Source organism: Rhinolophus sinicus, linkage group LG15, assembly GCF_036562045.2.
Source record: "Rhinolophus sinicus isolate RSC01 linkage group LG15, ASM3656204v1, whole genome shotgun sequence".
NCBI lineage: Eukaryota > Metazoa > Chordata > Mammalia > Chiroptera > Rhinolophidae > Rhinolophus > Rhinolophus sinicus.
Genome location: NC_133764.1, coordinates 41,002,160 through 41,016,030, shown reverse-complemented (window position 1 = coordinate 41,016,030; position 13,871 = coordinate 41,002,160). Strand labels below are relative to the sequence as shown.

Here is a 13,871-nt window from a genome sequence, read left to right as displayed (position 1 = left end):
ATCCTACCATCTGCACATGTGCCCATGTTCAGTAGAACAGCAGCTCAGCTTTCCTGCCAGCTGTCAGTCAGCATCGACAGGCATGTGACAGAAATGCCTAGTAACACCCTGAAGTGGCCTTACCTGCCAGCCCTTGTCCGCAGTCCTGTAGTACGGGTAGTTTTTAGTGATGTGCGTATAAATCCCATTGAGGGTGAGCTGTTTATCAGGAGCCATCGTAATTGCTTGTACGATTAGCTGTGCATAGGAATAAGGCGGCTTGGAGTCATCCTGCATTGAAGTCAAAAAAAAAAAAAGAGTATTGAAGTTAATTCAGGATTCTCGTGTTTTCCAGCGTTCCTGTGACAATACTTAGTTCTCTTTACTGTAAAAGTAATGTAACTTGGAAAGCATTTGTGATATTTGGAGGAAGTGAGTGAACACACGTATAGCAGCGTAAAAAAGGCTATTAAAACTACTGTAGGAATAAGTCCAAATGGCAAAAACGAAAACCATGAGAAACGCACTTCCTGCCAGGCCCTAGTGGGGGTCCGCATGCGCACACTGTGTAAGTATGTCATCCCAGCAACACTGCGCAGACATCTGTTCTCTCCTACACTTAGCAGCATAACAAGAACGCTCCCCTACCAGTAAACACGTCCCAGGACAGTCCCTTACTCGATCACTCTCCTTATGGGACATGTCGGTTGCTTTCCATGCGCTGTTTTAGAATCCTGTTTGTGACTTTGGTTCTTTTCTTTTAGACAGAGTCCAAACGGGGAATTACTGGGTCACAGAATGAAAGCACGTAGGGTTGGAGTGACCATCTAGTCACTGAGCAGAAGGGATAGATGGAGCCTCCCCAGCTGTGTGTGCATACGTGTGCACGTGTGTTCGGAAGTGTGTGCGCGCTCATCTTCAGCGCCTGGGCAGGGCTGCACCCAGGAATGGTTCCCTGGGGCCCAATGGATGTCAGCCCACAAGGACCGAAGGGCTCTCTGTCCCCACTGTCTGCTGCGCTCTCAGCACCTGGGCCCTCAGTGGCCCCTTGGGGAGAAGCCATTGCTGAGCACCCGAGCCAACGCGTGTGTAAGACCCCAAACTACCGAGATGATCGCAGTGACCCCCAGCCACTCAGACGTGCATGTCAGCAATACACGGCAGAGGCACTTCCTGGCGGCCCCAGTGGGGATGTCAGTAGACATGCAGGTGACAGGGTGAGGACAGCTCGCCACACGATGGCTCCTGGTTCCGTCTCAAGGCTACGAAACACTTACCTTTGGGCTGTCTCCGCCTGAAGCTTCCTTCTCATTTTCTGGCTGTGAGCTGTCGGCTATTAAACTGAGGTCAGATGGTATCACACGGCCCACTTTGTACCCTGAAGACCCTGCTCCCCGGGGGCTGGATGGGCAAGAGTTCGCAGCGCTGCGGAAGAGAGAAGGTTGTTTCTATGAGTACGTTACAGAGCAGACAGCGCACTGTGCTCCCAGGACTGCCTCTGAACGCAGGGAAAACAAGCTGCACAAGACAGGATCAGCATTTCTGGGACAATGAACTCATTAATTCTCTGTGACATTGACAATCACCCCAAGAAACAGGTGGAAATCAGGTATTTGCTTCCACACATGACATCTCACGCAATCATAAAACACTCAAAGGAGGTGGTGGCCCACCCACCTCATCCAGGAGGAAACTGAAGGTCAGGATGGTTCCGGAACTTACCCCAACAGAGCCAAACGCGCCAGCGCCAGGACTCCAGCCTGGCAGAGGGACACAGCACAGGCCCCGCTGGGCCCTCCCCACTGGGGAGCCAGGGGAGGGGGAGGGCAGCCAGGCTGAGGACAGGGTGGCTCAGAAGGGGACGAGGCTGTGGGCACAGACACGTTGCAGGCCGCTACGGCGCTGGGAGCACACCCAGGAAACAGAACTAGGAACCCAGCTGTGAAACGCACGTTTCTTTCACAGGTGGGGCTGGGCACGGGGTGTCGCCTCACGATCTGCGCTGACTCAAGGCCATGTTCGTTTGTGTAAGTCACCGAGTTGTGCTGGCTTTTCAGCGCAGTACTATACTTCACAGAGAACGCGCTATTGAAACAAGGACACCAAGGGAAGGTCGGCTTCAAGATCCGTTATGGTACAGGAGAGCGTATGGTTAGCTCTCATTTGTGTCGGGGTGGGAAAGACAAGTACTGCAAATGTAAAGAAAATTTCTGGAAAAGGCACTTAATGAACGTAGTTACCATCAGAAAACTGAACTGGGATGGAGGGCGGGAAGGAGGGTGGGAGGAAGGGGGAGGGGCCCAGCGCCCAGCCCCGCACGCGCACAGCAGGGCAGGCAGGGCACGCCTCCACGGCACGGGGCGTTTCCTGCGCACCGACAGCTCTAGTGGCTCCAAACCAGCGGGGGCTTAAGCGGTGTGAGCCCGAGGACGACAAGGGGCCTCGGGCTGGACAGGGGTCTGGAAACGGCGGGTTTGCTCCGCCCGCCGTGTCACCCCGCACAAAGGGGGCTGGTCAGTGCTGGCGAGGGCGTGACCCGGGTCCTGCAGGAGACGGAGCAGAGGGTGTGGGGAGGCTGGTCAAGGTCTCCGACCACCCGCCTTCCCTGACCACCCGCCTTCCCTGCGCGGCCTGTGCCCACGGGCTCTCTCCTCTCCGCCTGCCCGCCGGTACCCCCACTGCTCGGTCCCTTAGGCCACATGCGGACATGTGCACAGGTCAAGCAGGTGGGAGGGGCCGAGGTGCTCGGGCAGCCGAGCTGACCGCCAGGCGCCAGAGCGAACGCGGCTCCAGAGGCCGACCACTGACGCTGGGTTTGCGGGAAGAGCTGAGCACGCAACCACAGGTGTCACCCGGGGGCTGCCAGGTCCCTCTGCCCTCACGAGCTCTGCCACACGCAGGGTCTGCACGCGCGGCCAGACAGCCCTTCCCCAAGAGGCAGACCTGCACGGCAGGAGCCTGGCTCCAGAGAGAAGCAACTGTGTTCCTGTCCAACACCACCACAGCTAAGCGGATGCCCAGGCACATGTCTGCACACCTACAAGACAGCAGGAGCCAGGAGGCCCAGCTGCCCCGGGCCCCGCTGGCCACGCGGAGCTCTGCTCCCACCGCAGGCTGCGTCCACGGTGCCCGTGGCTGCTCGGCCTGACCCCCAGCCCTCCGCAGACGGTGTGGCCTGAAGCCACAGTCCTCCGCTTCCCGAGGAGCCCAGTCTCTCTTCAGACATCATGAAGAACACAAATTTGTCACTTCATTGTGTCAAAGTCATCGATCCAAAGTACGAGTCCCCAGAATCTACATGAACTTCTGACAAACTACAAAAACTCAAAATACAAAGGAAAACCTATCTCAGACTTCAGACCAACAGGACAGGTCACCTGCCCCTTCAACTTGCGCTAAAATAAAAGGATTCCTAAGTAAACCAGGACCATTTGGAATCTGTCAGGACAGGACTGAGCGAAGAGCGTTCAGAAACGAACCAGGGTTTTCAGCGTCCCAACACCTCCCTCTCCATGTGTCACCTCCCCCACGTGTCACTTCCCTCCACATCACACCACCACGTGTCACCCCCCACACGTGTGTCATCTCCTTCCACGTGTGTCACCGTGACTCACACGGCACCTGAAGGTCCCAAAGCAAGAGGACTGAAATGCAGACATGATCACAGACATGGCAGCCCCCTACCAGCTCGCTGCGGGAGCTGTGGTACCTGATGGTTCCCGTGGGGGAGGGGAGGGGGCTGATGAGGTGGGCCATGGTGTCTGGAATGTTGATGGTCAGGGGCGAGATGTGGGCCTGCACGGGCTTCTCCGGGGACTCGGGCGCCTCCTGCTTCTCCCTCTGGTCGCTGGACAGGGCAGTGAATGTTATCTTGATGTTCGTGCTCGGGAAGCGGAACGTGCACCTGAAAAACAACACCCAGCGTCAGCACCCGTCCTGCTGGGCTGAAGGACCTGGTGCCGCGGCCTGACGTGAGGGAGCCCCGAGAAGCCCCCTTCTGACGCGCCTCCGTGCTCACTCAGCTTAGGACGAAACGGAGGCATTTCGTGACTTGAAACACTAATGAACACAAAGGTCACTTAGACCAGCCAAACAGGAAAACACAGGAGAGGAGACTCAAAAAAGACTCAGACACCACCTCGTCCGACTACGCCTCGGAGAGAAATGCGCAGGTGTGTTTCAGGTCCCATAGCAGACTCCTAGCGAAGAACCACCACTTGGCATGCGTGGTTCCTTTCACCGTAAATATAAAGGTACACCAGGGTCATGCAGCAGAAACAGACAGTTTTGTAACTATTTCTCCTTCAAAAGAACGGTCATTCCTTTTCTTTTAAAAAATAGCATCAACTTTTTCACTGAGCCAACAAGTCAGACCTATTAAACTACAGGGAAAAGTTTACAATTGAATACTCTGGTCACCTTCAAAATAGCTTTCTTGCCGTGACTCAAGTATGTTTATTTTTTTAAAAAAAGTAACGCAAGCCAAACGCCTTCACAGACTAAACGTTAAAAACAGCTCCACCTTCACGCCCGGTTACAGGGCGCCTGCTTCCGGCACTCCCTCTACACGGTCACACGGCCAGCACACGGTGCTCAGCCGGCTGTGCCTACCACCCTGTCCTACTTGGGCACCTGCCAGAGAAGGAGCCAGCACGTGGAGATCTCACATCCCTCCCACTTCCAGTGACAATTTCAAGTCCATACTTCCCAACGCTTTAGTTGGGGCAGGAAAGGATGTCACTCGGCAGGGCTGGACACACTGCCTGCCTTCCTCCCTGCACACGCCCCCCTTTGAAGGCACTGCCATCTGGTTCTCTGCCCCTTTACTTCCCTCGTGAGGTCAGTCCCCCCGGAGTCTCGGTGGACAGAGCAGAACCTGATGTGCCGACCACCTCCTTCTTGGTGTCCCGTCCCTGCACTCGGGGTTCCCTCTCAATCCCGCACCAGGCGCTCCTCCTCTACTCCCAACGACCGACGCCCCAGACCACAACCCCAGCTTCTGAGTTTCTCCATCTCATGCAGGCAGGCCCGGGACCTTCAATTCCACATGACCCGAATGACTCCCAAACCCCCATTTCCTGCGCTCTGGACCTGTCTGCCCTGCCTTCGCACATGCACCCACATGGGCATCTCTAACGAGTCCCACACCGGCTGCTCCCCTGTGCCCCCCACGTGGCGGACAGCATCAGCCGCTGCTCAGGCCAGAATGGCAGGTTTCATCCAACTCAGCTGCTAAGCCGTCAGCTCTCACTTTCACAACATACCCCATCATCAGAAGTGAAAACGTCTGCTCTGCCAGAGACGCTGCTAAGACACTGAAAACACAAGCCACATCTCGCGTGTTCGCCTTCTAGGAGAAAACCTTTACAAATCCCATGTCCGACAGAGGACTCGGATCCAGACGGTAAAGAAGACCTATCTGGAAATGACAGTAAGAAAACAAATAATAAAATGGGCAAAACATGTGGAAAAAACACTTCACCAAAGATACACAGATGGCAAACAAACACGTGAAAAAATGTTCAACGTCACCTGCCACTCGAGCAATGCAAAGCAAAGCACCATGAGATGCCACTAAATACCTAGAACGGGCGAAGTGCGGTGAGGATGGGACAAACAGACCCCCACGCTGCTGGTGGTGAGGGAAAAGGTGTGGCCCCCAGGAAACCAGCCTGCAGTTTCTCGTGAAGTGAAACACGTATATCACACAACCAAGCAATTACACTCTGGGTGTTTCCCAGGAGAAGTGAACACTCGCGGTCACCCAGTGGCCACACGAGTGTCCACAGCAGCTGTTCATTGCCCACCTGGAAAGGACGCCCCTGTCCCCCACCCCGGATGGCCAGTGCTGCGCCAGACTGACTCACTCACCTCAGATACAACCCGGTCGTAAAAGGAGCAGCCATCGTGCAGGGCCGGTCCCCAAAGTTACATGGCGTGGGATCTCATTTATGCACCATTCCCGAAACAACAAAACCACAGACAAGTGGTGGCCAGGGGCTGGGGGAGGGAGGGGAATGTAGCCCCAGCGGCCGCCCCAGGGGATCCTCAAACCTGCACAAGTGACATGTCCCAAGATCACAAAGACCCACCAAGAAAAGCGATGCATGCAGAAAGCAGTGGGGAAACCGTGGTGTCTGCAGCCCCAACCACTGGTTCCCACATGTCCACCTGCGTTGCTCCTGTACCGCGTCCGCAGCCCCAAGGGGCACCAGGCAGTGTCCAGAGACAGGCAGTCGGACCACAGAGGTGCTCCCTTGGAGAGTGGGCAGAGGCCAGGTAGGGATGACGTCACCCCTGCGCACGTACGATGCCACCAGAGACGCCCCACACACCCCTCCGCCCAGCCCCACCCCCAGTAGCCAGAGTGAGTTTCTAAAACAGCATGAGTTGCACCGGTGCTCGAGGATACAGCAAGGCTCAGGGGGAAGTCAGCCTGCGCCCCTCCTGCCCGCGGGCACAAGCCCGCCCCTCACGGGCTCCTTGGGCGCCATCCTTCCTCTGACATCACGTCCGCTCGTTCACTGCACGGGGTCCCCTCCCACCCCTCACCACCCACACAGCGGCCTCCCCCGACCGCCCAGCACTCTCCCCTTGCCAACCACAACCTACACACAACCCGCCAACAGGACAGGACGGACGGCCCTCTCAGGAGACGGTCTGACTGCACGAGCTCCTCGGAGCCCTTCCCAGGTGTGTGCACTGCTCTGAGATCCAGAGGCAGAGTCTGAGCCTCCTCACCCCGGGCCTCAGGAATGCAGACCCCTCGCTCCATCAAAAGGGACACATCCGGAGGCATCAAGGAATGTCTGCTGGGAACCTGGGTGACAGAAGCCACCCGCTGTCCCATCGGGCCACTTGAGAGGTATGGTTGGCTCCCAGGTCAGGAGCTAATACGGCAGGGATGGCAGGTGTGGCCCCACAGTGCCACTCTGCAAGGTGAGCGCCCTGGCAGCCACAGGGACCGCAGGCCCAGGTAGAATGGCGCCCTGTGCCCCCGATTCCCGATATCCTCTGCTGCACGTACTCAGACACACACTCCGAGCTCGAAAATTCTCCCGAGCGGGCTCATTTCCACCTACTCAAGAAAGCACATCGGAATGCCAGCGTCGTCAGGATCATTCTGGAGTAGCTCAGGGTTTAAGAGTATTTCAGAAAACTGAACAAACTCTTCAGTTTGTCGCTTGACCTAATTCAGTGACCCACATGGCACCCACTGGGCTGGGTGCCTTGCGTCCGAGGAGACCACTCAGGAGGAACCCGGGGAACCAGGTAACGGCGGTACTGGGAGAGGAGAGCCCCGCAGGCGTGTCCCCACCGTGGGGCGCAGAGAGAACACAGCTCACTTCTGGGTTTCCTGCTAAAATAACCCGGACCTCACCAAGAAGGAACAGCAGACACATTAAATTGAAGGGCGTTCTACAAAACACTGTCCTGTCCTCCTCAAAACTGTCAACGTCACGGAAGGAAGGCCGCGGCATGGCACAAGTGGAAGGGCAGGACGGGGGCAACTCAATGCAGTGACCTGGGAGAGAGGAGCCCAGGGCGCGGGTGTGGGGACGGGGGACAGGGAGCAGGTGGGGTCTGGCTGGTCTGAGCCCTGCTGTGTGGGTGCGGAGGGAAGACACAGAATGACCAGCTCCACGCTCTGGCCCATGTGACAGGAGATGCAAATGAATGGGTGGCTGAGGAACACGCCCAGGGTGCAATGGCTATGGGGACATGTGACACGTGAGGTGCCTGTTACCCACCACCCCAGGGGACACCAAGTGGCCATTAGTGAAGCCTGGATGGGGACACACCTCGGTGTCCTCAGCGTAGAGAGGGCCCCATGCCACTCAAGGAAGAGGAGGAACCTGGAGAACTCAGCCAGCATCCCCATGAAGGAGCAACATGACAGGGGACTTCAAAATGGGCTCCAGGCCCCACTCAGCCACGATGGCGAACCCGCTTCCCTTTTTATCTTCTGCAAAAATGTGAGCCAAACTGTTCTTCTTTCCAAACTCGGAGAAGGACTGCAGCCAGAGGCATTTTAAATGGGCCTCTACGTGCACTTGCATCATGCTCTCCTCGTGTCCTCTAATGTACGAAAGAAAGACTGAAACGTACGACAGCCTGGCCTGACCAGCGGCCCTTACCTGACCAAGTGTGTCAGCGACTCCTGAGTGACCCTCCCACCACACAGGCCATTTCCGCTGTGCTAGGAGCAGGAGTGACATGCCACACCGCGGCGAGCTGCCACCATCATCAGTGTGAACCGGCCCAGGGCCTGGCGGGCGCAGCCTCGCTCCCGAAGGGAGTCAGCAAGGGGACAGCTGTGCCCGTTCAGGGAGGGGCTGTAGTGCCCCTCCGGGGTGGCAGCTTTGAGAGACCAGCGGTGACTTTAAGCTCACAAGGTTCAGATAGCATGACTGAGTTTAAGACATTTTCGGACAATGACACACAGACTGGGAAAGAAGTCAGAAGCCCTGAACAGTCCGTCCTTTCCTTCTGTCACTCCTCAGCAATGGACCTTAAGACACAGGGATCGCCTCGGCTTGCACCTCCTACCCACCCTGCACACGCTGAAGGCGGGTTTCTACGCCAACGCGGGACGTACTGTGCGGCTACGGAAGCACGCCTTGCTGTGGTTTCCCTCAGATTCTGCGCCCGCCTTCTGGCGAGCCTGGAATCTTGTATTGGGAAGGTGCCTGCAGCTCGGGCTGCAGCACCAGCTGGGACCCCCGTCTCTGAGTGCGGAGACACTTGCACCGCGTGTCCTGTTTCGAAGGGACTCAGAAACGACAGTTGGTGAAATAAAGCTCACACACAGGCGGCGCTCAGAAGGGCCCAGGGTGAAGCTCACCGCCCTATCGCCCCATCTTGAAACCCGCAGAATTTCACCTCTGAATTTGTGTTTTGTGAGTGACGTCCAACGGGACAATGGTGCCTAGCCCAGGGCTTGAAGACTCGGCTCACACACACCTTGCCTCCTGCAGCCGCGTCCCGGCTGGGCCTGGACAGGGGCTGCGGGGGTGTCTGGGACGGTGTGCACTGGCCTCCACCTAAGAAAGCTTGGCATCAAGTAACAAAAGCAGCATGGCAGACTGAGAGGGCACAGAAGACATGAAAAGCCCTCCTCCTGCTTTCTTCATCTGCACTTCCAGTTTGCACTGGCCCCCACGTATGATGGAGTGGGCCCTGCACCCTAAGACACCGGATATTGAGAAACGGTGCCCTTCCATGTGTGTCTGTCCCCACACACCAGAAAGCCTCGATTCCAGAAACACTCCTGACCGCAGCTTCACTAGTGGCTGCCCAGTGCTTCTGCGTTTTTCTTTGGCTTGGAGAAGAATTTTGTGTGTTGTCCCCCTGTCCCCATCTGCTGTGCTGAAGTCCCGTTAATGAAAGTGCTGGAAAGCACTGCCTCGTCTACCCCTCTGTGTGGCCTTTTGCTGCTGGGGAAAGGCCCACTCAGAGGACACATCCATTTCAGATCCTGATGCCAGGCTGGGGACGAGGGCGGCACTGCACATGAGTGTGGCCACGCTGTGCTTCCAGAAGACTTATAAAGCGTGGCACAAACTGCTGTAATTTTCAGTCATTCAGGAACCATCTGGACTAACGAAGACACCCACTAGTTGTGAGAAATAACGCCACCAGCGCCCCCCATCTGGATCACCCACAGCCTCGGTGCAGACGGCGGGGCGGGCCCTCTGCAGTGTGTCCCACGGGGCTGCACCCCCGAAGCTGACGCCCCAGTCCCATGAGCGGCAGTCACGAGCACACATAACAGCACTGCTGCCGGCATCTCGATGAAGCTTCTAGTGGGAAAGTCTTCCAGCTGAAAACACGCCTGTCAAACACTCGCAGCTTTACCCATTGTCACAGCCCCCAAAACCAGCCACATGTCCACCTGCAGCAGACTATTAAGATGTGGGACAGTCGTGTTCCTGAAATCAGTCCTTGACAGCAGAGAGAATGAATGACCCACAGCAGGTACAAAACCATGGCGTATTCAGTGAGAAGCCAACACCACCCCTAATGTTCTGAGGGAGTCCATGTGTACAAGCTCAAAGCAAACAAAACCACCTACGGTCTAGAATTCAGGACGGTGTTTCTGGGGCTGGGAGGGCACATGGCAGCTTCTGGGGTGCTGACAACTCAATGGCTCTTTACTGGGAGCAGGTTATACCGTGGGTTCTCATTAAGCTTTAAATTTAGGATCTGGGCGTTTCTGAGTATGGATTACACTAAAAACTAAAACAACTGTGGAGAGTGACACAGCTAGACACCAAGTAAGAAATGACTCCAAAAGAGCAGGCAAGCTCTGCCGCAGAAGGAAAGGCCAGGGGCAGGCGTGAGAAAAGTTCAAGGGGAATGACAGGACAGACACAGTTCCACGAACTCAGAGACGCAGGGTACACAGGACAGGGGCCCCCGGTCCCGATGAGCAGCAGCTCACAGGAGGAGGGACAGCTGCGGCAGACAGACAGCGGCACTGCAGCCTTGGAGCGGGAGGCTTCAAAGCTGCCGAGTGCAGTCACCTGCCCACACCCTACTCTCCGTGTCCCTGCCACAGTGACTTGCCTCAGGGGAGCCTCTATGCCTCAGACTGGTCCACAATTCCTTGTTCACAATTTCCAAACAGCTCCAAAAAGCCTGGCCTGAAATCGGCTGGCAGCCAGTTCTGACCTGAACTGAGGAGGAGCTAATTATAGCCTAACTATCCCACTTAGACTACGCATGCGGCCGGCCAGCGCCAGAAATGCTACTGTACAGAGTTACATGCACACACTGCCCTACTTTCCCAATGTCCTCAAACACCTCTGGCTCCCTGGGTTTCTGTGAGACCTGCTGGGCCACGCACGGTGCCCCTTCCTACAAATTTCTCCAGAAATTTTGTTTCAGGGAAGTTACACGGCTTCCCTCAAAAAGAACAAATCCATTCAGATGTTGTCCAGAGAACATCTATTAGTGCTGTTGTTATTCTCAACAAGTAATAAAAGCATGCAGCATAAAAATGCAAAGCCATCAAAGAACAGAAACAGCAAAACTCCTCCCCTCTCTGGCCTCCACACTGCTCTAGTTTCCAATGACAGCTCTCAAAGGGGACCCCAGAACTATTCAAGTAAACAAGGAAGTAAAGAGAGAGCCTGCCTCCAAAGGCAGGCCCTGGGCTCCCAGCAGACAAGGTGCCTGCCTCTGCTCCCCGCCATCTCTCCAGCTCACAGCCACACCCAAAGCCCCGCCCCCACGGAGCGAGGCACAAAGACCTGTAGACTAACATTCATGTCTACATGTCACCTGTCTCCTCGGTAAGTAGCGTCCCCCATATGGGTCATGTTTGATCCTCAATAACTTGATCAGACTCCATTAATGACCAAACTGCAATTTTTTTTCTTTTAAAAGGAGGCGCAGCTCACAGTGGCCCAGCAGGGATCTAACCGGCAGCCTTGGTGTTATCAGCACTGCGCTCTAACCAACTGAGCTAACCGGCCGCCCCACAATGTGTTGTATTTTGTTCCCCCCTTTCACCTCCCCCCCCCACTCCAGTTCAAGCCGTTGTTTCTCAGTCTAGTTGTGTCGGACACAGCTCCCTGGCCCCTGCTGGTATTAGGAGCCTCCCAGCTGAGGCAGTCAGTTGCTGGTTGTTGGTCGGCCACTCACAGCAGCTCACAGCAGCCCACGGTAGCCCACGGCAGCCCAGCTCCAGGGAGAGCTGTTATTCACAATCTTAGCTGTAGAGGGTGCAGCTCACTGGCCCCTGTGGGAATTGAACCAGCAGCCTCGGCATTGGGAGGACCATGGCGCTCCAACCACCTGAGCCACCGGGCCAGCCCCACAATGTTTTCTTTCTTTTTTTTTTTTTTTAAATACATTTCATCAGGAAATTGTGGCACAGGCTACAACATGGATGAATCTGGAGGACATAATGCAAAGTGAAGTAAGCCACACACAAAAGGACAGATCCTGTATGATTCCACATGAGGTGCCGAGGGGAATCAAATCCACAGAGACAGACAGTAGATGGCGGCTGCCAGGGGCTGGGGGAGGGAGGTGGGGAGTTGTTTAATAGGCATGCAGTTTCAGTTTGGAAAGATGGAAAGTTCTGGAGATGATGGTGGTGACGGCTGACAACACTGTGAAGTGCTTAATGCCACTGAGCTGTGCTCTTAAAAATGGTTCAGATGGTAAACGCTATGTGTATTTTACCACAATAAAAAAAATTTAAACAGCATTTACAATTATGTCTGGCATATAGCAAACACTAAATCTTAGCTATTTTTTTTTAAAAGACATTTCATCAAGAGAATGAGAAGAAAAGTCAGACTGGGAGAAAACATTTGCAAAAGACACACTTGATAAAGAATGTACCTAAGAACTCTTAAAGCTCAAGAAGAAAACAACGATTTAAAAATGAGCCAAAGTTCTGAACACACATCTCACCAACAAGCCTATGAAAAGATGCTCGCATCATATGTCATCAGGAAAATGCAAACGAAGACAATGAAACACCACTGCACGCCTGCCAGAACGGCCACAATGAGTAACGCTGACATCCCCAAAGGCTGGTGAGGACGTGGAGCCACAGGAACTCACTCATTCCTGGCGGGGATGCAGATGGCGCAGCCACTTCAAAAGGCAGTTTGTCAGTTTCTTACAGAAGGAAACACAGTCTTACCAAGTGATCCAGCGATCGTGCTCCTTGGGATTTACCCAAAGGAGGTGAAACTTATGTCCACACAAAACCTGCACACAGATGTTTATGGCAGTTTCATTCAATAACTGCCCAAATGTGGAAGCAGCTGAGGTACCCTTAGCAGGTGATGGATGAATATAGAGAGGTCCCCCCAGACAGTGGGACATTACCTGGCACTAAAAGGAAAAGCGTGAAAAGACAGGGAGGAACTTTAGGTGCATATGACTGAGTGAAAGAAGCCCAGCTGAGAAGGCTGCATGCATACTGGGTGATTTCAACCCTATGACATTCCAGCACAGACGTAACTAAGGAGACAGTAAAAGGATCAGGGGTTGTCGGGCTGGAGAGGGAGGGATGAATGGAGGGGGGTACACTTTCAGAGCAGTGAAAATACCCTCCATGACGCTGTAGTGGGGGTACGTGTCACTTTCTGTTTGTCCAAACCCATAGGATGTACAACACAGAGAATGACCCTAATGTCAGCCACGGACCTTGGGGGAAGACGTGTCAGTGTAGGTTCACGTGCCATCTGGTGGGGATGTTGATAGTGGGGGGAGGGGATGGGAACTCTCTGTACCTCCCCTCAATTTTGCTGTGAACCTAAAACTGCTCTAAGAATAAAGTCTATTACCAAAAAATATATATGAATTTCAAAATATTATTCTGATAGTATGTTGTTTTATTTAGCTAGCATTTCCAAATAGTTGAGGGGAGTAGATTTAGAAAATACTGAACTCCGAAATGGGAAATGCCCCTCCAGAGAACAAGCCGAGGAGGCCTCCCTGAAGCCAGACCAGGTGCCCACAGCGCAGGGGCACTTCCACACTGTCAACATTATGTCTCTTAACTGCTCACGTTTAACGGATCCCACAGTTTCTCAGGTAAACCTAGAGTGGCCAAAGACAGTTGAAAAAGGAAGAAAGAAAAATAAACCACACATGGCAAACCAAGTACAACCGCTACATGCCACCCACGTGTGCCCACACACTCCCGCATCCCCCACAGCTCCCTCCTCCAGTTAACCAGTCTCTGAAGGGGGGGGACGGTCTAAGCACAGGTTGTGTTTAGAAGACGCCCACCCCCAGTTAAGAACCAGGGGTTGGAAAGGATGAACCCACCCTAGTGAGGGGCTGAGCACAGCAGGACACCACCTGGCCCCACGCGACCTCATGCTCACAGCAGGGCTTAGTAGGGGTCTGAGCACCCAGAA

At 54.7% G+C, this 13,871-nt stretch overlaps 1 protein-coding gene across 1 annotated transcript in view; it reads right to left on the bottom strand.

Moving 5' to 3' along the window:
- Window positions 1–13,871, bottom strand: part of FOXK2 (forkhead box K2) — a 41,999-nt gene that overhangs the window by 14,648 nt on the left and 13,480 nt on the right. The window contains 3 exon segments of the mRNA XM_019735482.2: window positions 124–270; window positions 1,257–1,404; window positions 3,689–3,883. Of these exon segments, the coding sequence (XP_019591041.2) occupies window positions 124–270; window positions 1,257–1,404; window positions 3,689–3,883 (490 nt within the window).